The sequence below is a fragment of the Colossoma macropomum genome, unplaced genomic scaffold (genome assembly GCF_904425465.1).
Source record: "Colossoma macropomum unplaced genomic scaffold, Colossoma_macropomum, whole genome shotgun sequence".
NCBI classification, from domain to species: Eukaryota; Metazoa; Chordata; class Actinopteri; order Characiformes; family Serrasalmidae; genus Colossoma; species Colossoma macropomum.
The window spans coordinates 30,383,769-30,410,909 of record NW_023494794.1 but is presented as its reverse complement, the minus strand read 5'-3'; the positions used below and the strand labels follow the sequence as shown (position 1 = coordinate 30,410,909).

The 27,141-nt window shown below is 40.2% G+C and overlaps 1 protein-coding gene across 2 annotated transcripts in view; it reads right to left on the bottom strand.

Annotated features, from left to right (window-relative positions):
* LOC118814905 overlaps positions 1-26,919 on the bottom strand; it is a 30,612-nt gene extending 3,693 nt beyond the window's left edge. Inside the window, exons 1-19 of one of the 2 annotated variants that reach the window (XM_036580780.1) lie at positions 26,862-26,919; positions 26,190-26,331; positions 24,793-24,978; positions 21,044-21,237; positions 20,737-20,764; positions 20,241-20,266; positions 20,065-20,116; positions 18,559-18,762; positions 17,486-17,679; positions 17,061-17,088; positions 16,869-16,933; positions 16,624-16,669; positions 16,203-16,406; positions 13,803-13,996; positions 13,467-13,494; positions 13,275-13,339; positions 13,030-13,075; positions 2,252-2,455; positions 1,948-2,141 (exon numbers count right to left, since the gene is read on the bottom strand). In XM_036580780.1, coding sequence (XP_036436673.1) covers positions 1,948-2,141; positions 2,252-2,455; positions 13,030-13,075; positions 13,275-13,339; positions 13,467-13,494; positions 13,803-13,996; positions 16,203-16,406; positions 16,624-16,669; positions 16,869-16,933; positions 17,061-17,088; positions 17,486-17,679; positions 18,559-18,762; positions 20,065-20,116; positions 20,241-20,266; positions 20,737-20,764; positions 21,044-21,237; positions 24,793-24,978; positions 26,190-26,241 — 2,010 coding nt within the window. In that variant the 5' untranslated portion in view covers positions 26,242-26,331; positions 26,862-26,919. The remainder of the gene's footprint in view (positions 1-1,947; positions 2,142-2,251; positions 2,456-13,029; positions 13,076-13,274; positions 13,340-13,466; positions 13,495-13,802; positions 13,997-16,202; positions 16,407-16,623; positions 16,670-16,868; positions 16,934-17,060; positions 17,089-17,485; positions 17,680-18,558; positions 18,763-20,064; positions 20,117-20,240; positions 20,267-20,736; positions 20,765-21,043; positions 21,238-24,792; positions 24,979-26,189; positions 26,332-26,861) is intronic. The other variant, XM_036580781.1, reaches the window with a different exon arrangement.
* Positions 26,920-27,141: the final 222 nt, after the last annotated feature.

Here is a 27,141-nt window from a genome sequence, read left to right as displayed (position 1 = left end):
ATTTGGTTCAGTTTTCAGGAAAACCTGAAACATTATCATCCTTAACTTTTCCAGAACAGAAGTGTAAATTTGAAACCTGTTACCGATTAATACGGTTATTTTTTTCATCCAGTGTAGCCTATTAGTTTATTATTTATGCTTTGCCTCCAGACTCCTAAAATGTTTGGCTAAAATTCCTTCATTGTGTCCTTTTACAGGTGCTGTGCAGCCCAGGCCAGTACATGGCTTCAGATGGATAAAGAAATAAGGTAAATTAAAGTGTCAAAAAGAAAATCTATTCAACTCCTTAAAAGAATTACAGTTATATGCAAAAGTTTCTGCATGTGTTGTCGAATTTCTAAGTGAAAATAAGTTAACACATCCTCTGACACAGAGAACACAATTCTGCACATGTTAATGTACAATTACAGTCTATTTACTCAATTATGTCATATAAGGGGGAAAAGCGTAATGTGGCCAAGCAAGTTATGCCACACACTGTTTGCTATACTTTGTTTTCTAGGTTCAATTTTTCCAATTAGTTAAACTTACCAAAACCATGCAATAAAACACGTTCCCTGTAGAGAATGTTAACGTATGTTCTGCTTAGAAAATCAACAATATTCAACTAATAACTGGGTGAGATTCCCAGTATTTTTATAAGTTGTACTGTGACTATGTGCTAGACGACTGGAGCTAGAACTAACTTTAGCCTAAACCCTCAATGATGTATGCAACATCAAAGGACATCGTACATAAAAGAATAAACATCTTGGGGACGCTGCATGCGACAGATTTGCTTTCATTTTTTCCATGGTCTTAGCCCGGAAAAGAATGGCATGCCCACTCCAGGTAAGGGGAAAGGACTTGCCCCGGGGTTAAGTATCTCGCGGTCTTGTTCCCGGGTGATGGGAAGAGGGATGGTGAGAGCGACCGCAGGCTGGGACAAGCGGCAGCAGTAATGCGGTCACTGTACCGAACTGTAGTGGTGAAGAGGGACCTGAGCCGTAAGGCGAAGCTCTCTGTTTACTGATCGGTCTACATCCCGACCCTCACCTATGGTCATGAGCTGTGGGTAATGACCGAAAGAATGAGATCATGAATACAAGCGGCGGAAATGAGCTTTCTTCACAGGGTGGCGGGCTACACTCTATTTGATAGGGTGAGGAGCTCGGCCATCCGGGAGGAGCTCGGAGTAGAGCCGCTACTCCTCCGCATTGAGAGGAGCCAGCTGAGGTGGTTCGGGCATCTGATCCGGATGCCCCCTGGACGCCTCCCGGTGGGGGTGTACCTGGCACGGCCTACCGGGACAAGACCCTGGGGTCATCCTAGGACCCGCTGGAGGGATTATATCTCCAGGTTGGCCTGGGAGCGGCTTGGGGACCCCGGGAATGAGCTGGAGGAAGTTGCGGGGGACAGGGTCACCTGGGATTCTCTGCTCTCCCACCTGCTACCGCGACCCCATCTGGACTAAGCGGTTAACGATGATGATGATGATGATTTCCATTTTCCATGTCCTGTTTTTCAGTTTCACTGTGGGCTCTGGTGCGATAGTATCCCTTTCAGTAATCCAGCCTTGAACTTGAGTCTTTTTGGACACTGTAAAATAAATCCATAAAGGCAAACCCAACACTGAACGTCCTCTGTGATTATTTCTCTGTGTTGAAAAGTTACTGTTGTTGTCAGCATGGCTGTTAGTCGTACACTCACGCCTTGGGTCGAGTCTGTTGACCAATCAGAGGCTGTGGTCCTGACTTGTCATCGTAAACAGTGCTATCCTTCCAGGCAGATTGACGGTATGTCTGCAGCATCCAGCGCTCACAAAAAATGGTTTCTTGTTTCTGCCCAGACACATTGGCCTGTTCACCTGTGCCCGATTGTGGCTCTGAGTTCAGTGGATGAAGTATGAGAGATACTACAAACACTCCTATAATAGTAATAAAGGAACTGTGTTGAATTATTAATTACCTGAAATTTTATCCACTGTTTAACTCTCTCCAGAGCTTCCTGATTCGTCTGGCATCTCAGGAGTCCTCTATCCTCGTGGAACAGACAGTCCACAGTGAGAGTTCTCTCTCTGGTTACTGCTCTGCTGCTGTCTGGTACAGTGCAGTCTGGGTCAAATGTGTGATGGAGAACCACTAGAACTGCAGGCTTGGAGTCTGCAGCAAAGAAAACAATATATGTATGCAACATCATATAATGTCATTCTATCAATCCATATCCAAATTGTTTATTTTCTTCAGAGACTTTAGAACAATAAAGCTGGTACCTGAAACGTGCTGAAGCTTTTTCAGCGTTTCTACAATATCATTTTCAATTCGAGAAGCAACAGAACAGAAGAGCAGAATGAAGTCGCACTCCTCCACATTAAACACCTCCTTCAGGCTGAACATTCGTTCTTTCAGCTTTCTCAAAAAGTCCCTGTCTGAATCCAGGACGTTTCCAGACACACAGCGCAGATACTTCAGTTTTCCTACAAACAGAAATTACAGTTACCATCCAGAAAGACACGGATATGTTTCTTTAACCAGCACACAGCATGAATGTGATTTTGTTTTGTTGACTAAGTTGTCTGTGGTGTATTTGGCTGCAGTTAAACACAGTTTAAGCACCTCCAGAAGGCAATTAATGTTATGTACTTTTAGGTTTTAGAAACATCCGACTGCAGTCATCGATCACTGAAGTGGTCAGTGCTTTACTGGTTTACTCAGTCTGTGGAAATCTCTTTTCTGGTGCTGCTGTATTTGAATTTAGAATATTTGATCTACCATGGCTTGCCAGTGACCATCCACAAAGTGGCTAATTAGAATTGCAGAAATGTTGATATACAGAGCATATTTTAATCAACTGAAGACAACAAAAAGAAAAAAAGGTGGAAAAAAGCAAACGTAAGAAATGATGAAAAATGAAAAGAACTGGAGAAAAGCAGATGAAGAAATGACCTCAAGAAGTGCATGAAGAAACCAAACAGAAAGAAATGATCTGTATAAGAACTGTAGGAAGGCAAGAAATTCCTTAACTGGAAGAAAACAAAGAGAAAGAATAAAGTTAGAAAAACTGGAGGAAAGCTGACAAAACATTGACTACAGAAGAACTGCACAAAGGCAGAGAAGGAAATTATCTCTACAAGATCTGGAGGAAACCATACAGAAAAAGAGCAAATTCTAGAAGAACCTTTGATAAGCAGACAGAAAAAAGAAACCCTCCAAAAGTAAACACGGAAAGAAGAAGTTCTCTCTAGAAGAACTGGAGGAAAACATCCAAAGAATGAAGAAACATTTCTGGGTTGTAAAGGCTGGTGTGAAGCACATCAGCATTACCTAAAGCTTTTGCACATAAGGATTTAATTTAACTTTAAAGCTCAGGCTTATTACATACCAAGTCTTATTACTTAGTAACTATAGCGACTTCAGTGCAAACTGGTTGAGCTATTCTTAGGTTATAGATATGTTTAAGAAAACTTTGGGCCCGCTGGTGGACCCTGGCCATTTAACAACTGCTCTTTTTAATGTTTCTGTAGAATATATATGTTGGAACTTCACATTTTGTGAAGAGACAAACTTTTCAACTGCTTATTGCTTGATCAGGGATAATTATTACCTATATGTAGTATTTTGTTCCACTGATGACAACACAGTGAGCATCTGGCGTTCATCGTAAAAACGTTTTGAATGAGCAGATGCTGAATATGGATGTACAGGTTTTGGCTATATAGTTGGTTCTTGTTTGCATAATAGCAATACTGTTATAATCTTATAAACGTATGTCTTGTTCTGCACCGTGAATAGATACAGTTCTGTAGGTTGGTTTTGACATCGCCCAAAAATTTCTGGAACAAATATTGTGGTTACAGCAGTTAGTCCGACAGTGGCACTGGACTTTAAAGTCAACCTGAAATCAAAATGGACTTCATATGCATGGTCACCTTCAGCACACTGCATTGTGTTGTATTATTCAAAAGACAAAATGCTTGTTTCTCTGTAATTAAAGTGTAGTGATTTCTGCTGCCTCTAAACGCCATCTGACATTTTGCTGTGTCACTCTGTGTCAGCGGCTGGGAAAAATTATACTAACCAATAATAGTTCTGCATGTTTAAAATCAAGCTTCCAATAATTAATGAATCTTTTCAGAAACTACAGAAAATACACATCAAAATGTTGTAGTACTTCAGTTTCTGACAAACATGGTTGTGTTTATTTATTTTTATTCATTGGCTTTTCTTTAAAAACAGATTCTGTTGACCGTTAGAGTCTGACTTCATGTTCGTTCTGGAACTCCTGCTTTTCACTGTCTAATCAGGTCATGAAGAATAAAATGATGTCCCACCCACAATCATGTCTGTTTCACTAGAAAAGGTAAAGTCAGAACTGTGGAAACTGTGCCTGTTGTGCACGAACTCCTCACACATAGCGCAACTGTCTGAGCAGCGTTTGAGTCTGTCGATGTGTCTGGGGTCTGAGTATTGATAAATGCAGTGTTGGTTATCTCCACACTGTCCCTGCTTAACTCAACTATAAACATGACCCAAAATGTAGAATATTGACTAAAGTGTGACATTATTTGACTGAAGTATTCATTTGGAAAGATGATCACCTTATAAATATAACAGTCCCAATGATGTAATGATGGATTATGTTATCAGTACAATATTATTAGGTTATCAGTTAAGATATTGTATTACATTTTTATTGTAAGTTATTACATTACAGACTTTTATTACATTTTTGACCAAGTTTAATGCAAAATATTATTACATTTCTGGACATTATTACATTATCGGGAAATTATTACAATATTGGGTTTTACAGAACCCACAGTTTGCTCACCTGTGACGTTTTGAGTGAGCATCCTCTTCAGTGGTCTCTGACTGATGTCCCCCTCAGAGTGAAAGCGCCAGTCTCTTCTTTTTTCAATAATATCTGATACAGTGAGATCAGCTGTTTATATATAATAAAGTATAAACAGTTTTATATCATTGCTGTCACACAAAAACCTTGTATCTCCATTTTTGTCATTCTTTACTTTTTTTGCAGAATTTGAAAACTCTGTTTTATGATGAACAGACCAACAGAAATGGTCCAGAATTACTTGGGAAAACATATTGTTATATTGACTTTCATTAAAACTCAAGAATGTTTTTCCTTGTTAATGTGTTGCAAATAAGAGGTTTTGCTCTGACAGTGATGAATTGTAAGAAATTGACCAAAAAATAAAGGAAGGTACAACAAAAACTGTTACAGATATAACTGTATTAGCTGTGTTACTGTAATGTACAGGCTATCTAGGAATATCTGTTATTATTTATTAGATCACCATGCTCTTTGGAGAGCTCCACACCAATCACAGAGCTCATGATCAGCAGGCTGATAGATACTTTATTGATCCCGAAGGAAATTTACCAGCCAGTATCAGTCACACTACACAGCACAGTTATAACAATAAGGGTGATAAAATATAAAAAGAAGAATATATACATAAAACCCATCTACAGGCATATATACAACTAGACATATACAAAAATGTGCAATAAGATCTCTCCTGAGATAAAAAAAGGCAGTGCAATGATGACTGTACAAGGGGGCACAGGTAACAGCATATAATGACAATGCTGAATAAATATGTGCAGATATTGGTACTGAGATAAAGTGTCCAGGTGTGGAGTGTCCAGATGTGCAAGAATATTCGCTCTGAAGACTGCAGAAGTGACCCAAAACCTCCAGAAAATTCACAGACGCTTAATGATTTTCATGTGAGGCTAATAATGTTTAAAGCGTTTAAAAAGTTCAGTATTTGTGCCTTTGGTTACATTTTATTTCAGGTTACTTTATTACAAGGGAAACTGGTCATTCTGCTGCTGAACCATGGCCAGTCTGGGAGCAGGACAGCATCACCAGCAGCACCTTTTCTTGTTGGCTCACCTCTTTTAGCTCGAGGCTACCAACCTCTGGCCCATATCAGTCAGGCTGCACTACAGCATCTGCTCACTCCTCTGTACTTTGCTGAAATACAGAAGCAGGCAGTGAGCTGTAACAGAGGGGGAAACATTACGGTTCTGAATGCTGTTTCTGGTTCAGTGCAGGCGACACAACTGTCAGTAGCTGTGTTGTTAACATCCTCCTAGAATGTATGGGTTAGTTTTCTTTCTCATTGCCAGCTGTCATTTCAACATATCATAAAAACCTCAGGAGTTCAGGACACTCCCAGACTGAACCCACTAATCTCTCCTCCAATTTAGACCTGCATTCCCATTCATCTTCATTTAGCTAAAAACCAGCCGTGCAGAGCGCCTGGTGCGCAAAACCAGTGAATAAAGTGCATCCGTCTTTGAGAACAGTTGCTTGAGACAGGATCTCAGACATATAATCTGTGATGCTGTCACATACAGCGCTTTATCAGCAATAGCTTCACATGCAAAATCTACAAAAATACAGTTTCCTTCCTGCTGCTGTTAGACTGAACAACCAGCACTGCTCCCAGTGGAACCCCCTCCACCCCCGTTAGACCTCACTCACCTGCAGAACATAAACTGTGGAGTGACAGTTTACAATTTACAATACAGTGTAAATATTTAAGCTTTTACTTATTTATAATTCTTTATATAGTTATTTTTTGTGAAGAATAGAGCTCATATTATCTTTGTTTTTATTTATCTTCATTTTTTACTTTTAGTATTATATATATTCTCTATATAGTAACAAGTAACAAACTGTAAAACCTTGTTAAGTAATTAATAAGGTTAGTTACTTTGCTTGTTAATTCTCTTCTTCCCTTTTTGAGTGTCCTGCTCTCGCTTTGCTGCTGTAGCACTGAGAATTTCCCCGTTGCAGGACTAAAAAAGGATTATCTTATCTTATCTTGTCTTATCTTTATAGCAAGAGCACTGTTAGAGAACACACCCAGAACTCCATTGTGTACATTTGATCAGATATTATGCCATCAGATAATGACAATTTTACATTCAATTTCAATGAATTTAAACCTATTTAGACTTTGGGAGCTATTTTTCAGTCTGATTTTCTTTCTAAATAGTTTTTCAGTTCTAGATTAAGAGTCAATTACTTACACACATACTACTGATAAACAGATGAAAACATTGTTTCATAAACAGAATGAATAAACGAATAATTACATTTTCTGTAAGACACAGACTGTGTGCTGCTACTCACCTCAGCAGTTTGTGGCAAATGGGTCTAGGGTGAATATTTCACTTTTAATTTCAGGATACGCTGCAGTGACTCTTTACTGCCCTCTTCACCGTTCACTGTGTAGAACTAAACCACCAGCTGGCGTTTGTTCATCTGACTCACTTACAGTCAGCTGAAGTTTATAACACGAGCTTTAAAATGACTTTAATGTGTAAAACTCCCTTAAAACTAGTAGAGTATGATTATCAGAATATCAGTTCTTTTACCTCTGAGACTGGAGGGGAAACTGAGTGACTAAGCTTCAGCGTGTAGAACAGTTTCCTTTGAGGGTTTTCATTTGTGCTGTGTGTTTCTGTGAGAGGCTGAATGCAGAAGCTGTTAAACTGGTCTGATAGGATGACGATCATTCTGAAGGAGAGAGGACAGTAAGTTTGGACAAACCTGTTTTCTGTTCGTTTTCTATTTATTTTTTCATTGAAATTTTGTAGTGTGAGAAAGTGGCTTATATTTATGAGCATGCAGATATGGTTCAGTTGAGTAATACTAGAGATATTTAATTTAATTATTTTAGTTATTTTATTAAATTTATGCTAGTACAGTGTAAAAATAGATTTAAATTCACTCTTACTGTTTCTGGGGTGCAGTGGCCTATACCTTTTCTGTTTTTTTTTCTGGCTCTGATTTTTCCCCTCTTTCTATGAGAGCCATCTGTGAGTTTTCACCAAAGCACATCAACAAAATATAAATAGGTGGAATGTGGTTATTTGGCCATCATGCAGAGTTCTCATTTTTAGCCCCCTTTTGCCTTCTTGCAGCTTTGCATGCTCTTGGCACTCAAGCAGCTTCATAAGGAGTCAACAGGACTGAAGGTTATAAACATGATCACACCACGCTGGCATAGAAACAAAAGGTCATATATTCATAAATGTTTTAACATATTTTTTTATTTTGGAAATAAATTGATGCACAGTCATCAGCTTCACTGCTTATATGCACTCACTGGCCAATTTATTAGGAACATTCTAATATGAGGTAAGGACCTCTTTAACAGGCACACGGGAGAAGATTACCTTCAGGGCTTTTTGGTATAAAGCCTAAGGGCAGATTTCTCCCGTGTGCTATTACCGGTGCTGATCTTTACTCATTCTTGCTCAAGTTAACGTTAACTTGTGCTTAAAGTAACTTCACACTGCTGATATGCCTTGACCCTTAGATTTATTAAATGAATAATCCAGCAGTATTTGAAATGCTAAGGTTGATTAAGGTTCGAGGCAACTGTGCACACAGTTAAATTACTAGGTGGCCAATGTAACCTGAACACCTAAGCTAATGATAGTGCTACATATATTAAAATGCTAAAACTAAACATGAGACATAGCAAACTAAAGTCAGTGTTAACGTTTATGTCACATATTTTGCACTTGGTTTTGTTTTCTGTGGTAACGTAGCTGAAGTTATTCTATAAGTCACTTCTTCTTTTTCTTCCAACGAGAGGAAGAGCCATACTGAAATAAACGTAGCCTGCTGCATGTCACACTGTGTGCCTCGAGTTCACAAGTGGGAGGTGGTTGTTTTTAGCGATCCTGAGGATACTGTGTGGTACTGATATTACTGAAAAGTAATATGTGCGGATGAATGGATGGATGGATGAATGGATGGATAGATGGATGGATGGATGGTTTTCAGTCTTTCACATTATCGTTCAGTTGTTATTCAATGATGAAAAGTGTAGTACATTTTGTCACAGTTCTTGTTTTCAAATGTTACTTTTTATTTATTTCTTGTGTCGTTTTCATCATGAAAAATAGGTTGACAACTTTTTTTTTGGTAGTTTTTGTTTATAAAATTAACAATGGAAATAAACATTAACTGGAGCTCTTGGACCTTGTCCGCATGGTTTAACCCCTTAACAAGCCAAGGTGTATTACACACTGATATAACCTCAGAATAGCTCCATTAGCTTGCATTAAAGTCCCTGAAGTTACTGAACATTAAGTCTCAGTATAAAATAAACCTGGAATATTAAGGCGTTAATGCACTGCACTGCTGTCACATGATTGTGTGGCTAATTTCTAATCAAATAGAAATGTAAACAGGTTTCCAGTACCTTCATTAAAGGAATGTGAAAAAATAAGAACAGACCACGCCCAAAAACGTGCAGTCTTGTGAGTGGAGGTGGAGTCAATAACTTTAGAAACACAAGTTTTATTTTTGTTTGTATGTTTATTTTCTTATACCTTGGAAATTGTAGCACATGAATAACAATATGGTACAGTTGGGAAGGTTATTCATCATAAATTTGGTGCATTGAAAGATTTTTAGCCCAAAAGAAAACTAGGTATGCAATAATACAGACATGTAGCTTTAAAAGTATGCATTCTTAATACCCTTACTTCTGTTCTTGCCATAAGAAGTGAATGTTTCACTCTGTTAGTAGACTGTCTGAGAAAAGAAATACATTTTCACATGCACTGTATATACTGAATACATTGGAAATATCACAAATTCTAGATTTAGGTTTTGAAATACACAACAGTACATCTAAATATATTCTGTGTTCATGCAGGAATCATCACCAATTACATCAGCTTTATTAACGGCTTAAGATTCAAAGAGACAAAAGTTGATAACAGACCATATGAATGTGTACCGTATGTACAGCATAAAGCTGAAGCTTGCTCTGTTTTTGCTAATACTTTAAAATCACACAGGCTAGGGTTAAGTTGTACAAGATCCATTTTGTTCAGTATATTATTTGAAGATATATTAAAATACAAACCCAATTCCAAAGATGTTTAGACAGTAGTGCAAATAAAAAGTTAAAGCAGTGATTTGTAAATTCACTTTGACCTTTATTTAAATGAAAACGGTATAAAGACAAGATATTTAATGCTTTACTTCACAAATTTCATTGTTTTTTTTGTTTTTTTTTTCTGAAATTGATGCCTGCAACACATTCCAAAAAGTTGGGACAAGGGCTTTTTAGTACTACTGAACTGCATGGATTTTAGGTACTTCACTTGAATATCATCAAAAAATTCAGGGAATCCAGAGAAATTTCTGTGTATAAAGGTCAAGGCCGGAAAAAGTAATATTGAGTGCCTGTGACTTATTATCACAGATAGCACTGCATTAAAAACTGGCATTCTTCTTTGATGGATATCACCTCTTGGGCTTGGGAGCATTTTGAAAAACCCTTGCCAATAAGCACCATAAGTTGCTGGATCTACAAATGTGGATTAAGCCGTATATCAACAACAACCAGAAACGGTGCAGACTTCTCTGGGCTAAAGGCCGTTACACACAATAAATGTTTTTTGCATTTATTTAGCATAAAATCTATGTACACTTGCTCAGACAACCTACTTTATGAACTTTTCCACTCACATCTCCATTATTCAGTTTGAGCTGCTTTTTGAGATTCTAATCCTTTTAGTATTTGTGAAAAAGTTCCAGTTGCTCAGACACAGCCAAGTCATTATCTTGGTTGCCAAGACCTGAGAAAACACCTGAGACGACTGTGTTTGCTCAGTATGTTCAGGCCACTGGCAAAAGTTCGCAAAAATCTTAGAGAGGGAGAATAAAATAATGTCTCGATCCAGGCCTGTCTCCTATTGAAAACATGTGGAGCATTATGAAGCATAGCATACAACAACAGAGACTGCTGAGCAGCTGCATATGAAAAAAATCCATTTTATAACTACAACAATTGGTGTCCAAACGATCAAAAGAAAGGTGATATAACAGTGGTAAACATCCGCCTGTCCCAACTTTTTTGGAACATGTTGTAGACAAAGTTAGAAAAATACATATGTACAAAACAAAGTTAATTAGTTGAAACGTCTTTGTACTGTTTTCAACTGAATACAGGTCAAAAAGGATGTGCAAATCATTAGTATCTGTTGTTATTCACATTTTATCTACCGTCCCAACTTTTTTGGAATTGGGTTTGTATAATAATCTGTGTATATTCAGTGCCCTGTCATGAAGAAATGGTAAGAACTGTCCTGATCAAAGCCAGTGGATTGCACATGAATGAAGACTAAACATAAGAAAGCCTTAGCTCTAACATTATCAGGCAGTATCTATTCATAAGACAGTATTGTAGTACTCGTTGTATTACCTCAGGGTCATTCTGTGTCCATTTTACTACGCATCTTTATCCATCTCGCTCTTTTCAGAGAACTCTTTGGGTGTTTGAGTAGGCTGAACACTTGATGCCTTTAAACAGGCCATCTTAGTCACTGGACCCTGGTCTTCATCTTCATTAGAAGGGCTCTCCAACATCTCAGAATCATTCGAAGTATCATCACTGGTGTCTTGAGAATTTGGAACTGGTCTGGTTCTCTTTTTCTGTAGTTCATTTTTAATGACTTTCCCCTCTTTGGCATTTGGATCTTCAAACATTGTACTCAGATCTTCAAATTCTTCATCTTGTTCCTGATTTGTGTTTAGATTGTCCAACATGATCTGTTCTTCTTGATCTATACAAACATTTTAATAGTGTTTGTGAGTGACAACCATGAAACATCAAGCAGAATAACCAGTGCTAGTTAAGGGAGTATTTGTTAGCAGTTGGATACAATTATATGAACTATTTTTAGATGCTAATCACCTCATGGAGCTGGATTGTATGCTCACTCACATTAAACAGCACTTTTCATAGAGGTGGCAGCTCAAAGTGCTTTACGGACAGGTGATAAAGCTTAACAGTAGCAGAAGACATTTATGAAATATGAAATTAAAATCATAAAAAGTAACAGTGGACATTTAGCTCTGCTCATTTAGCCTCTAAAACTAACTTGCTGATATACATTGATGAGCCAAAACATGTTCAAATGTAGCGAATAATGTTCGTTGTCTTGTGCATGTCGGGTTCTGGGATATTATATTAGATGGTTATTGAACAGTCGATTCTCGTAGTCGTAAACACATCAGCGATTTTGACAAGGGCCAAATCGTTATGGCCAGACGACTGGATCCATCTCCAAAATGACAAGGCCTGTGGGGCTCTCCTGGTCAGCATCCGACCATCCCCTGTCAGTGTTTATGTTATATGTATTTTGCATATTGTGCTGCCACCGCTGCTGAAAAAAGTCCTAGAGGAAACACTGCCCATTTATTTGCACCAGTAAACTGGACTGTTTAGATTTGTTTTTATTATAAAACTCTAACAAAAATCCATTCAAGAATTCTTATAACAGAGCCACAATCACTGAAAAACTAATTATTATTTTCTAAAGTACTGTGCCGGCTGCCATATGCTCTGTTCAGAGAAAAAGGGACTTTGGTGCACAGTATGCATGGTCTGCACCGTAGCCCCGCCCCCCTGATAAAAGGACTGTTTATGTTCTTGTTTATGCTGTTAATGTTGTATGTTATTGTGGCTTAGTTTAAGAGTGTCCATGTGTTTATTCGCGGTTAATTGTGTTTGTGTAGCGAAAACTGGTGTGCGGGAAGAGTAAGTGTAAGGTTAGTTATGGTTACTGGCTAGTGGCATTCCTGCCTTGTTCTAAATAAAACAGCATTTTTACTAGAAATTATGGTGTTTCCTAACTCTTCTGCATGACGCCACAGTACTGTTCAGATGAGATTATCTTTCCAATGGGAGGGGGGTGATTTTTACCTCAGGATAATTGTAATGGTTTTTATCACCGACTCACATGGGATAAGAAATGTTGGCTTTTACTCAAGAAAAGAGCAGAAAACATGTCAAAACCTTTAATTTAGCCATTATTCTGTTTACCATGTCTCGCTGTCTCAAGTGAATATATTCTGTCATTAGCTTGGGAAATTCACAGCCAACAGTTCATTACATCACTACATAATTTAAATGATTTTTTTGTCATTTCATGTTTTAACGTTTTGAGTTGTAAACTTTAAACGGTGCTTAAGACTCACCTGCCTCTGCTGCCTCTTCTGCTGTCGGTTTAGATGTTTCGTTCTCCTGGAATGAACATGGAAAATAGAAGAGTTCGTTGGGACGTATCATTTCCATTGAGATTTATTTAGATACGGTTTATTGCAGTAGATGTTAAAAATGTCTGATTTTGTCTGAAGTCTGAAGGTTTTTGTGGTTCTGTCAGCAGTGCTGTACATATTCAGCGGTAAAGAGGACAGAATGAGCACAGTGGATAAACACTCACCTGGGCGTCTGGAGCTGTGGGGCCTGATGGTAGAAGGCCTGTCAAATAACTGTAAAAGCTTCCAACTGGTAAAATGAGTAAACAGACAAAAGACGTCTGAGCTTCAGAGACAGACAGTCAGTTTTAACATTGTCTAATGATGTAGTAATAAACACTCTAGTGCTAATAATAATAACGTAAGATGTGACGTACCTGTCTGAGAAAACGATGAACTGTTTACCTAACAGTGGAGATCAAAACATCAGAGTTTATATTGCTGTTACTTTTACCACCACTAAACTTAGTTACAGTTTCTAATTGCTTATGATTGTTACTTGTTTCCTACTCTGTGATATTGAAAGTAAGGTTTCCACTTCATTGTATTTCCGAGTTTAAGTAAGTATTGAATGAATATGCGGTGAAGAATCTATATGAGCATGTGACATTAAACATTTTAAACACTGTAATGTTTGTGACTGTAATTTAGTATTCTGTAAATGTGGTTGGAAATTAAAAGTAGCAACATTTCTATGTTAAGTAACTAAATACCAGAGATTTTATCCACTCTGTAACTTTATCCAGAGCTTCCTGGTTCCTCTGGCTTCCCAGGAGTCCTCTGTCCTCGTGGAACAGACAGTCCACAGTGAGAGTTCTCTCTCTGGTTACTGCTCTGCTGCTGTCTGGTACAGTGTAATCTGGGTCAAATGTGTGATGGAGAACCACTAGAACCGCAGGCCTGGAGTCTGTAGTAAAGAAAATATACACAGTCTTGTCAACGACAACTCTAATGTTTAACTCTACTTAAATCATTTTGCAGTATATGCCTTAAAGTATGTGGACACCCCTCCTAATTACCACGTTCAGGTGTTTCAGCCACACCCATTGCTAACAGGTATTGTATAAAATCAAGCACGTAACCTTGCAGTCTTGATAGGCAAACACTGGCAGTAGAATGGATTGTACTGAAGAGCTCAGTGACTTTAAACAGGGCTCTGTCATAGGATACTGCCTCTGCCACAAGTCAGTTTGTGAAATTTCTGTCCTGCTAGATCTGCCCCAGCAGTGGAACTGTGTTCTCTGGAGTGATGAATCAGCTTCTCTATCGGTCAGTCTGATGATGAATCTGGGTTTGGTGGAGGTCAGGAGAACATTACCTACCGGAATGCAGAGCCAACAGTACAGTTTGGTGGAGGAGGGATGATGGGCGGGGCTGTTTTTCAGGGTTTGGGCTCTCAGTTCCAGTGAAGGGTGATGTTGATGCTACAGCACACACAAACTATGGATTTCGAATTGGACCTCCAACAAGCTCATGTAGGTGTGTTGGTCAGGTGTCAACATATGTTTAGTCATATACAGTGCTGCCTGAAAATTTGTGAACCCTTCATCATTTTATGAAGTTTATAAATTAAATATAAGTAAAACAAATAACGCAAAAAGTATATAGGTTTTCAGTCTTTTATTAAGTAATCTAACATTAAATGTCTTTGTGAACCTCTACTTTCAGTAACTAGTGTGACACCTTTTAGCTGCAATAACTTCAACCAAACGGTTCCTGTAACTGTTGATCAGTGCTGCACGTTGACTTAGAGGAATCTTGGCCCGTTCCTCCTTACAGAACTGCTTAAACTATGTTATGCTGGTGTGCTTTCTTTCATTAAACTCCACTATACCTTAGGTTCTGCCACAAAATTTCCATTGGATTAAGGTCTGGATTTTGACTTGGCCATTCCAAAATGCAACGTTTGTTCCACTTTAGCCATTCTTTGTAAACTATCTGGTGTTTTTAGGGGTGTTGTCTTTCTGCAGGACCCACCCTTTGTTGAGGTTCAGTTAATGGATGGATGCCTTAACATTCTCATGTAGAATTTCTCAACACAGTCTAGAATTCATACCTACTCTAAATGATGGCAAGCTGGCCGGGTCCAATAGCAGCAAAACAGCCCCAAACCATGATGCTGCCACCACCATGTTTCATAGTTAAGGATGAGGTTCTTATACTGGAATGCAGTGTTTGGTTTTGCCAAACATAACATCTTTTATTTAAGCCACAAAGATCCATTTTTACCTTATCTGTCCACATTGTTTCGGTAGCCTTCTGGCTCATCCAGGTGGTCTTTAGGAAACTTTAAACAGGCAGCAGTGTTCTTTCTGGAGAGTGGTAGCTTTCTCAAAGCTACCATTCCATATGTACTATTCACCTTGTGTTTGTCTGATGGTGGATTCATGAACACTGACATTATCTAGTCTAAGAAGAACCTGCCGATCCTTATGTTTCCCTGGAGTTCTTTGTGATCTTCCAAAAGATTCTATGCCTTATTCTTGGCCACTTGATGACCACTCCTCGGAAGGGTAACTGTGGTGTTGAATTTTCTGCTTTTTGTTCTGCTTTTTTGATCTGCCTGACAGTAGAATGATGAAGTCCAAACTCTTTTTACTTTAGATATTTTAGAAATTATTTTAGAATCTCTTCTAGCCTAGTGAGCATTGGCAAAGGGGTCCTCAAAAATAAAATGTGACTGAGACATGGCATGCATTAAAAATGTGTGAGGAGAAGACCAGATTTTGATGGTGAAGACTCAATGTTTTTTTAAACAGGGTAGGGTCAGCCACACTCACACCTGATTGTCCTTCAATTAATTGAACCTCCTGATCCTAATTATCACCTCTACCAAAAATGATAATTCTAGAGGTTTACATACTTTTGCTAAAAAAAAAAAATTAGTGTTGGATCATTTTGTTCAATAACTGGATGAAAAACTATATTGTTTTTGTTATTTGTTTGCTTGATTTCACTTTATCTTTTGTTATAACTTAACTGAAGATCTGATCATGTTTTGGGTCACATTTATGTAGAAATTACAAAATAATATAAGGCTGACAAACTTTCAAGCAACATTGTAGCGCATCATCAAATGTACATTGATTTTTCAGTCTGAGCACAGCTGGTACCTGACAGATGCTGAAGTTTTTCTAGCGCTGCTTTAATATCAGTTCCAGCTCGAGAAACAACAGGACAGAAAGCCAGAATGATGTCACACTCCTCCACATTAAACACCTCCTTCAGGCCGGGTATTCGTTCATTCAGCTTCCTCAGATATTCCTCATCTGCTTTCAGCGTTTTTCCAGACACACAGCGCAGATACTTCAGTTTTCCTACAAACAGAAATGACTCACAGTTACCATCCAGAAAGACACTGATGTGTTTCAGCACAATAAAAAGCTCAAATATTTTATGGATCACTACTATCTGTTACGACTCAGTGAACCCTTCAGATTTGTTAATCTGAAGCTCTGTAAAAGTGAAACCTCAGTCAGGAATGGTTATAATAGAATCAGAGTCACTCCAGAACTAATTCTTTTTCAGACTCACCTGCCTCTGCTGCCTCTTCTGCTGTCGGTTTAGATGTTTCGTTCTCCTGGAATGAACATGGAAAATAGAAGAGTTCGTTGGGACGTATCATTTCCATTGAGATTTATTTAGATACGGTTTATTGCAGTAGATGTTAAAAATGTCTGATTTTGTCTGAAGTCTGAAGGTTTTTGTGGTTCTGTCAGCAGTGCTGTACATATTCAGCGGTAAAGAGGACAGAATGAGCACAGTGGATAAACACTCACCTGGGCGTCTGGAGCTGTGGGGCCTGATGGTAGAAGGCCTGTCAAATAACTGTAAAAGCCTCCAACTGGTAAAATGAGTAAACAGACAAAAGACGTCTGAGCTTCAGAGACAGACAGTCAGTTTTAACATTGTCTAATGATGTAGTAATAAACTCTCTAGTGCTAATAATAATAACGTAAGATGTGACGTACCTGTCTGAGAAAACGATGAACTGTTTACCTAACAGTGGAGATCAAAACATCAGAGTTTATATTGCTGTTACTTTTACCACCACTAAACTTAGTTACAGTTTCTAATTGCTTATGATTGTTACTTGTTTCCTACTCTGTGATATTGAAAGTAAGGTTTCCACTTCATTGTATTTCCGAGTTTAAGTAAGTATTGAATGAATATGCGGTGAAGAATCTATATGAGCATGTGACATTAAACATTTTAAACACTGTAATGGTGGTGACTGTCTGGCATGGTGCTTTAAAAAAAGAAATATTTTGAAAATCTGAAACATTTTTAAAAAAAAAGTAATTTAGCATTCTGTAAATGTGGAGGTAAATTTAATTCAAAAGTTAAAAAGTAGCAATATTTAAATAATAATAGAAAATTTGTGTTAATTAAATACCAGAGGTTTTATCCACTCTGCAACTTTATCCACTGCTTCCTGATTCGTCTGGCATCTCAGGAGTCCTCTATCCTCGTGGAACAGACAGTCCACAGTGAGAGTTTTCTCTCTGGTTACTGCTCTGCTGCTGTCTGGTACAGTGTACTCTGGGTCAAATGTGTGATGGAGAACCACTAGAACCGCAGGCCTGGAGTCTACAGTTTAAAGAAAAACATGCACAACTTTTGTCGAAAAAATATAGCTAATCTTAAACTCAGGCCAAATTATTTTGCACTAAGTATGTGGACACCCCTCCTAATTATTAAGCTCAGGTGTTTCAGCCACACCCAAAGCTAGCAGGTATATAAAATTAAACACACAGCCATGTAGTCTCTTCAGACAAACACTGGCAGTAGAACAGGTCATAGTGGTGAGCTCAGTGACTTTAAACATAGCCATGTTATGGGATGCCACTTTTGCTACAAGTCACTTTGTGAGATTTCCGTCCTGTTAGAGCTGCCCCAGACACCTGAAAGTGTTGTTATTGTGAAATGGAAGTGTCCAAGAGCAACTCAGCCACAAAGCAGTAGACCATGCAAACAAATTTGGGCCCCTTAGTTCCAGTGAAGGGTGTTGTTGATGCTGCAGCACAATTTACGTAATTACAAACTGTGTCAGCAGTTTGGGGAAGAGCCTTTCCTGTTCCAGCGTGACTGAGCCCCTGTTCACAAAGTGAGCTCCATAAAGGCATGGTTTGACGAGGAACTCCAGTGGCCTGCACAGAGCCCTGACCTCAACCCCACTGAACACCTTTGGGATGAACATTGGAACATTGACTGTGAGGTCAGGCACTGATGTTGGACTGAATGGGCACAAATTCCCCCTAACACACTCCATAATCTTGTAGAAAGCTTCCCAGAAGAGTGGAAGCTGTTAGAGCTGCAAAGGGGGGCAACTCTATGTTGCCTGTGGTTTTGGAATGGGACGTCCAACAAGCTCATATAGGTGTGATGGTCGGAGGTCCACATACTTTAGGCCATATAGTGTATCTACAAAGGTGCATTAATGCTTTACTCTGAGCACACAGATTGTACCTGATAATCGCTTTAGTTTGCTCAGCGCTGCTTCAATATCAGTTCCAGCTCGAGAAACAACAGGACAGAAACCCAGAATGACGTCACACTCCTCCACATTAAACACCTCCTTCAGGTCGGGTATTCGTTCATTCAGCTTCCTCAGATATTCCTCATCTGCTTTCAGTGTGTTTCCAGACACACAGCGCAGATACTTCAGTTTTCCTACAAACAGAAATGACTCAGTTATCATCCAGAAAGACACTGATATGTTTTTACATAAATACACTGCATCAGTATTTTGTGGGTCACTGTTATTTATCATGATTCAGTAAATTGATTGCTAAAGAATGTTTTAATCAAACTGATTTATAGAATAAATAAATAAATGTAATGATTTCATGTCCTACAAACAAGACCCATATCCACCAATAAAGTCAAAAACAGACAGAATGTACTGAGTGTTTATACTTGGCACGTTGCTGGTATTCATATGTTTCTGTTAACCAAATGTGTACTTATCCTTTTGTACATCCTGAAGGGTGCTGCATTTACTTCTGTGGTTGCCATAAAATATAGATTGTTCATGTTATTTCTAGAATTAAACTGATCATGGCAGCATTTTCCAGACTTTTTTCAAATTCAAATCAAACTTAAATCAGATTAAATCCCCCTAAGACAAAGTCCCACCTGGTGTCCCACCAACAATGTTTGATTGACAGGAAGCCTTGCTGACAGTGAAAATGCAGATGTGCTGGAGTGCCACTATGAGGAAATGCAATTGTCAGTGGACAGTAGTTTTTCCTTGAAATGTTCTTCAATGAAAATTAAACGTCAGAAAGATTTTGCTTTTCCATCTTAACCTTTATCAGCCATTAAATGCAAATGTAGATGCACATTTTGTATTTGAATTTTATTAATATCTTAAGTAATACGCTCTCACAGCGGAAATGCAACTGAAAATGCACATCTTAATTAGCATTTTCAAATCTGCATTTGATTTTGAAAAAAGTCAGGAATATGCTGCCATATTCTGATTTCTTTGATTCAGCTGTACTGCACTTCGTCTGTCATGCCTTTTCCACAGTTTGCTTTATTGATTTATTGTAGGAGATAAATGTGTATAAAATACTCACATATAACACTAAATCATCATAAATTATGGACAAACAAATAATCTACTCATATAGCCCCTAACAATTAACTGGTTGTAATGTATATCTTACGCTGAGCTCCATAATTATTGGTATCCTTGGTAAAGATGGTTAATAAATTTGTAATATTGTTTCTGTCAATCTCTAATTGAAAATGTGAGAGAAATAGGTTAGATTTCTCTCATATTTTCATTTTTAGTTTAACCACAAAGACAACAGTGGCAGTAATAATGGAGCTCTCTGTACATTTCAGGCTCTGAAGTATTTGATTTTATGATGTGGATCTGACTATAGGAAGGCTTTTATATCAGTCAGGCATTAATATAACAGAACCACGGTCAGCCCTCAAATAATTATTTTCTCTCCGGCTCACCTGGACACACTGCCGGCTCTCCTGCTGACGGTTCAGAATTCTCGCTCTCCTGCTGACAGATTGTAGAAATGAAAACAGAGTATTTAGTTTGGGTGTAGAACTGAGCAGTGCTCTAAGTACACAGCAGTGAGGTGAGGAGAATGAGTAGAGAATGAGTGCAGAGACCAAACACTCACCTGGGGCTCTGAATCTGGGGCGTTGGCTGTTAGAGAGGCGACAGACAACAGAGCATGTTTGAATGCCTTTGGTAGAAAGTCACTTTAACATGAAGGAACAGTTCAGAGAAAATCAAATTTACACTTTTTCTCTCTCAGGAAAAAGGTCTTCATTATGGTGGCACAGACTCATAACTAACTAGCTTAACTAGCTTAACTAACAAAGCAAAATTTGGACTCTAAACATGGCTACATCTGAGGTCAGTGGAAACCCTTAAAGAAAAACCACATGAACTTCACACATGAATAAACTAATGTGGTTTTAAACACTTCACATGTGAAATGTTTGTGATTTTTCTGAAGGGAAGTTGTGTACATTTGATTTTTGAACCAAATTATTCATTTTATGTTTATGTTTAAGCAAGTCTAATTACGTATGAATTACAAATAATGCTAATATCACCAAGAATAACATAAAGGTGCCAGTAATGTAATAATAGAATGAGGCAGAACTTACATGTTTTTGTTTTACCTTGAGTTTTCACCTAAAAATGAAGCGTCAAAACAATGTGAAATATAACATTTTGAAGGTCGTGTGACTCTGTCAGGGCTGGTACTTTAAAACAGGAGCGCTAATCCACAATGAGATTTCATATTTGTAATAAAATATGTGGTTTGCGATTTGTTTATCATTCAGTTACAATGAAATGTATTCATTTAACAATTGTAATTTACCATCCTGAAGGTGTGGATGGAAATGTAATTCAAGAAATAGAAAAAGCAAACCTTAAATTACTTTGTAAAACTGATTTTAAACTCAATACCAGAGATTTTATCCACTCTGTAACTTTATCCAGAGCTTCCTGGTTCCTCTGGCAGCTCAGGAGTCCTCTATCCTCGTGGAACAGACAGTCCACAGTGAGAGTTTCCTCTCTGGTTACTGCTCTGCTGCTGTCTGGTACAGTGCAGTCTGGGTCAAATGTGTGATGGAGAACCACTAGAACAGCAGGCCTGGAGTCTGTAGTAAAGAAAAACATAAATGCAAAAGGAACCAGAGCAGGCTTTGTGTCAGTGGAGGATTTTTTGTTTGAGTCATTTGTGAATAAACACTCCTTATTACACCCCCAATGTTCTCTGTGTGTATTTCTGGGTGTACTTTGTTTTCTCAGCCAGTACGAATCGTCCGCTCTCTGTTGGTGCCATCTGGCAATGCTCCGCCCCATCTAGTGCCTCACTGTCAATACAGTATTATCATCATGTTGCCAGGCCCTGCAGTGCTGCCTGGACCCCCCGGAAGGCACCTGGTCACATAGCGCCACCCAGTGACAAAGTGGTGCTCAGCCCCACAGCACTGCACACAGCTGTGCTGCATCTCAGATTCCTTCTCCTACTTGGACTCAGTCAGTGGACCTAGCCTAACCTTCGGCACTAGTGGTGCTCTAAGAGGGGAGGGACGTGGTGGCCAAGAGGAAGAGGAGGGGAGAGGACCTCGGCTAGGAAGCCACATGAGAGACTGCTGCCAAGCAATCAGGGCTTTGTTTCAAGAATTTGCTCTATTTTTAGTTATTAGTAAATAAAACTCACTACTGAGTTCCTGAGCTGCTCTCTCTGAGTTCCTTAGCTGCTCTCTCTGTGTTCCTGAGCCGCTCTCTCTGAGTTCCTGAGCCGCTCTCTCTGAGTTCCTGAGCCGCTCTCTCTGAGTTCCTGAGCTGCTGTCTCTGAGATCCTGAGTCGCTCTCTCTGAGTTCCTGAGCTGCTCTCTCTGAGTTCCTGAGCCGCTCTCTCTGAGTTCCTGAGCCGCTCTCTCTGAGTTTCTGAGCCGCTCTCTCTGAGTTCCTGAGCCGCTCTCTCTGAGCTCCTGAGCCGCTCTCTCTGAGCTCCTTAGCCGCTCTCTCTGAGTTCCTGAGCCGCTCTCTCTGAGTTCCTGAGCTGCTCTCTCTGAGTTTCTGAGCTGCTCTCTCTGAGTTTCTGAGCTGCTCTCTCTGAGTTCCTGAGCTGCTCTCTCTGAGTTCCTGAGCCTCTCTCTGAGTTCCTGAGCCGCTCTCTCTGAGTTCCTGAGCCGCTCTCTCTGAGTTCCTTAGCTGCTCTCTCTGAGTTCCTTAGCTGCTCTCTCTGAGTTCCTGAGCCGCTCTCTCTGAGTTCCTGAGCCGCTCTCTCTGAGTTTCTGAGCCGCTCTCTCTGAGTTCCTGAGCCGCTCTCTCTGAGTTCCTGAGCTGCTCTCTCTGAGTTCCTGAGCCTCTCTCTGAGTTCCTGAGCTGCTCTCTCTGAGTTCCTGAGCCTCTCTCTGAGTTCCTGAGCCGCTCTCTCTAAATTCCTGAGCCGCTCTCTCTGAGTTCCTGAGCCGCTCTCTCTGAGTTCCTGAGCCGCTCTCTCTGAGTTCCTCTGCTCTCTCTGAGTTCCTGAGCTGCTCTCTCTCAGATCCTGAGCCGCTCTCTCTGAGTTCCTGAGCCGCTCTCTCTGAGTTCCTGAGCCGCTCTCTCTGAGTTTCTGAGCTGCTCTCTCTGAGTTTCTGAGCTGCTCTCTCTGAGTTCCCGAGCTGCTCTCTCTGAGTTCCTGAGCTGCTCTCTCTGAGTTCCTGAGCTGCTCTCTCTGAGTTCCTGAGCCTCTCTCTGAGTTCCTGAGCCGCTCTCTCTAAATTCCTGAGCCGCTCTCTCTGAGTTCCTGAGCTGCTCTCTCTGAGTTCCTGAGCCGCTCTCTCTGAGTTCCTCTGCTCTCCCTGAGTTCCTGAGCTGCTCTCTCTGAGTTCCTGAGCTGCTCTCTCTGAGTTCCTGAGCCTCTCTCTGAGTTCCTGAGCCGCTCTCTCTGAGTTCCTGAGCTGCTCTCTCTGAGTTCCTGAGCCGCTCTCTCTGAGTTCCTCTGCTCTCTCTGAGTTCCTGAGCTGCTCTCTCTGAGTTCCTGAGCTGCTCTCTCTGAGTTCCTGAGCCGCTCTCTCTGAGTTCCTGAGCTGCTCTCTCTGAGTTCCTGAGCCGCTCTCTCTGAGTTCCTGTGCTCTCTCTGAGTTCCTGAGCTGCTCTCTCTCAGATCCTGAGCCGCTCTCTCTGAGTTCCTGAGCCGCTCTCTCTGAGTTCCTGAGCTGCTCTCTCTGAGTTCCTGAGCTGCTGTCTCTGAGATCCTGAGTCGCTCTCTCTGAGTTCCTGAGCTGCTCTCTCTGAGTTTCTGAGCTGCTCTCTCTGAGTTCCTGAGCCTCTCTCTGAGTTCCTGAGCCGCTCTTTCTGAGTTTCTGAGCTGCTCTCTCTGAGTTCCTGAGCTGCTCTCTCTGAGTTCCTGAGCTGCTCTCTCTGAGTTCCTGAGCCTCTCTCTGAGTTCCTGAGCTGCTCTCTCTGAGTTTCTGAGCCTCTCTCTGAGTTCTTGAGCTGCTCTCTCTGAGTTCCTGAGCTGCTCTCTCTGAGTTCCTGAGCTGCTCTCTCTGAGTTTCTGAGCTGCTCTCTCTGAGTTCCTGAGCTGCTCTCTCTGAGTTCCTGAGCTGCTCTCTCTGAGTTTCTGAGCTGCTCTCTCTGAGTTCCTGAGCTGCTCTCTCTGAGTTCCTGAGCTGCTGTCTCTGAGATCCTGAGTCGCTCTCTCTGAGTTCCTGAGCTGCTCTCTCTGAGTTTCTGAGCTGCTCTCTCTGAGTTCCTGAGCCTCTCTCTGAGTTCCTGAGCCGCTCTTTCTGAGTTCCTGAGCTGCTCTCTCTGAGTTCCTGAGCTGCTCTCTCTGAGTTCCTGAGCCGCTCTCTCTGAGTTCCTGAGCTGCTCTCTCTGAGTTCCTGAGCCGCTCTCTCTGAGTTCCTGTGCTCTCTCTGAGTTCCTGAGCTGCTCTCTCTCAGATCCTGAGCCGCTCTCTCTGAGTTCCTGAGCCGCTCTCTCTGAGTTCCTGAGCTGCTCTCTCTGAGTTCCTGAGCTGCTGTCTCTGAGATCCTGAGTCGCTCTCTCTGAGTTCCTGAGCTGCTCTCTCTGAGTTTCTGAGCTGCTCTCTCTGAGTTCCTGAGCCTCTCTCTGAGTTCCTGAGCCGCTCTTTCTGAGTTTCTGAGCTGCTCTCTCTGAGTTCCTGAGCTGCTCTCTCTGAGTTCCTGAGCTGCTCTCTCTGAGTTCCTGAGCCTCTCTCTGAGTTCCTGAGCTGCTCTCTCTGAGTTTCTGAGCCTCTCTCTGAGTTCTTGAGCTGCTCTCTCTGAGTTCCTGAGCTGCTCTCTCTGAGTTCCTGAGCTGCTCTCTCTGAGTTTCTGAGCTGCTCTCTCTGAGTTCCTGAGCTGCTCTCTCTGAGTTCCTGAGCTGCTCTCTCTGAGTTTCTGAGCTGCTCTCTCTGAGTTCCTGAGCTGCTCTCTCTGAGTTCCTGAGCTGCTGTCTCTGAGATCCTGAGTCGCTCTCTCTGAGTTCCTGAGCTGCTCTCTCTGAGTTTCTGAGCTGCTCTCTCTGAGTTCCTGAGCCTCTCTCTGAGTTCCTGAGCCGCTCTTTCTGAGTTCCTGAGCTGCTCTCTCTGAGTTTCTGAGCTGCTCTCTCTGAGTTCCTGAGCTGCTCTCTCTGAGTTCCTGAGCCTCTCTCTGAGTTCTTGAGCCTGTCAGGCTGCTGTCACAGTGTGTTAATGCTGATCACTCTGGTACCTGATAACTCCTGAAGTTTCTGCAGCGCTGCTTCAGTGTCAGTGCTGGAATGGAAAAGCAGGATGAAATCACACTCCTCCACATTAGACACCTCCCTCAGACCGGGCATTCGTTCATTCAGCTTTCTCAGATACTCCTGATGTGTATTCAGTGAGTCTTCAATCACACAGTGCAGATACTTCAGTTCTAGAAGCAGAAATGAATCACAGTTACCATCTAAAAAGGCACTGATACGTTTACAAATACAGAAAGTTAGAAATCAGCTGTTTGTTATGACTCTGTGTTTAGGTTTCCATCACATTATAATATTAGATGTAACAAAAATGCATTAAATAAAATGTTAATTTTGTGCCAGTGTTGTTTGTTCTACCCATTGAGAAGAGCAACTGTGCGTGTACATATCGTTATTAAAGTGTAGTAACGCCACGCATTAAAATTAGCCTGTTTTGAATTCATTGCTTTTGTGATGTCACAAGAATCAGTCCGTTTACATATTTACATATATCCACCTATTCAGCCCACAACAGTTTAACTCAGAGGCAACAATCAGAGGTCATTTACATTTACTTCAGTCTTAAAAGCACAGTAACAAAAATAGCCTGATTAATTCTGAGGGATAAAGAGAGGTCAGAAAATATTCATGTAAAAAAATAATTATGACAATTTTTGATAAATAAAACGATACGGATGTTATAATGAGGATGTCAGAAAAATTGTAGGATATCAAAATATCCTATATTTTTATATAGGGGGCTGCTTATGAACCCAACAGTAAGACGTGTTGACAAGGTTGGACAATTCATTAGCTTTATTCATTACAGCAGCTTGTTTTCATCACATTGACATATTGTAGAAAGAAACAGCACTTTAATGCAATGATGTAATTGACCTGCAACTTTCTTAACATTCCTTGTTAAATATAGCTTATTAACGTTAGTTTATAATTTCAGTGAAGACAGGCTCTGATCTGTCTGCTGTTCATCTCTTTTATTTTGTTTGTTTTGTTTTTTAGGAGATGCATGTGATCCTTAACCCCTTAAATGGCCAAGGCCCACTGGCAGCCCCAAAGTTCTATTACACACATGTATGATCTAAGAATAGCTCAGCCAGTTTGCATTAAAGTCCCTGTAGTTACTGATTTTTTTCTCATGTGTTACATATTTTTTCCATAGAATCCCTCAGTACAGAGATGCCTAGCGAAGCTCCTGACTGTGATATATTTGACTGAAGTTAAACACTGTTATGTATCTTCTGATCATCTGGACAGAAAGGTCAGTCATTCTCCTCCTAAAGTATATCAGTCTATGGAAGCAGCACATCATGTTCCACCTACGCCAGTCCATCAACATCCCCAACCATAACGTTAACTGACACTGAAATATCAGATAAACACTCACCTGCGGGGTCTTCAGTCGAACCGTAATTAAACCAGGAACTAAGAAAACTCATCTTCTCCACTGGGCTGTTACTGACGTCCTCCTCACAGCTGAAGTTCCCTCTTTTTCAGTGATATCAAAGACAGAAAGACCAGCTGCTGTTCTATAAATGCATTTTACACACAAATCACAACACAGTAATGTTATTCACTGCTGCAGGAAGGACATGCAGGTATTTACTGTACCTGTAAGAACTGTAACACGAACATGAACAACAAATCTATTAATACAGCTCTATTATCAGTGTTATACTGCTGTGTACACAATAATGAGGAACGTGTTATTATAGATTAGATCACAGAGCTCTTTGGAGAGCAGGATGTTTACACTGAACACCCCAACAGTGAAACCAAAACCTGCAGGAACACTGTCTGATGTCTGATGTTTACAGCGCTGCTCGATGATCAAAAAAATAGTTTACAAAATATTCACCATGTCTTTATGTTTTAGTCTTTAGGATATGTTATAGTTTAGAAACCATTAGATGGTGACACTTAAGACAGAAATCAGAAAATAAGCGATGAAGGCATTTATATACACACACGCATATTATTAATGAATAAATATGTAAATAAGCCACTAAATAAACAGAGTAAACCTCTATATTTACTGAAAGCTTCTGCTGCTACTCACCTCAGCAGTTCCTGGCAAACACGTCTAATGTAAATATTTTCACTTTCATTTTAACCTCACACTGCAGTGACTCTTTACTGCCCTCTTCAGTTCACTGTGTAGAACAGCACAGCCAGACCACCAACTGCTGTTTGTTCATCTGAGCATTTTAATCAGCTGATTTATAGTAATAGGCTTAAATTGAATTCAGTGGCTTTTAGATTACTTAAAAACTTGTACTGTGTAATAAAAGATTATTAGTTCACTTACATTTCAGAAGGGAACAGTAACTCAACATCAA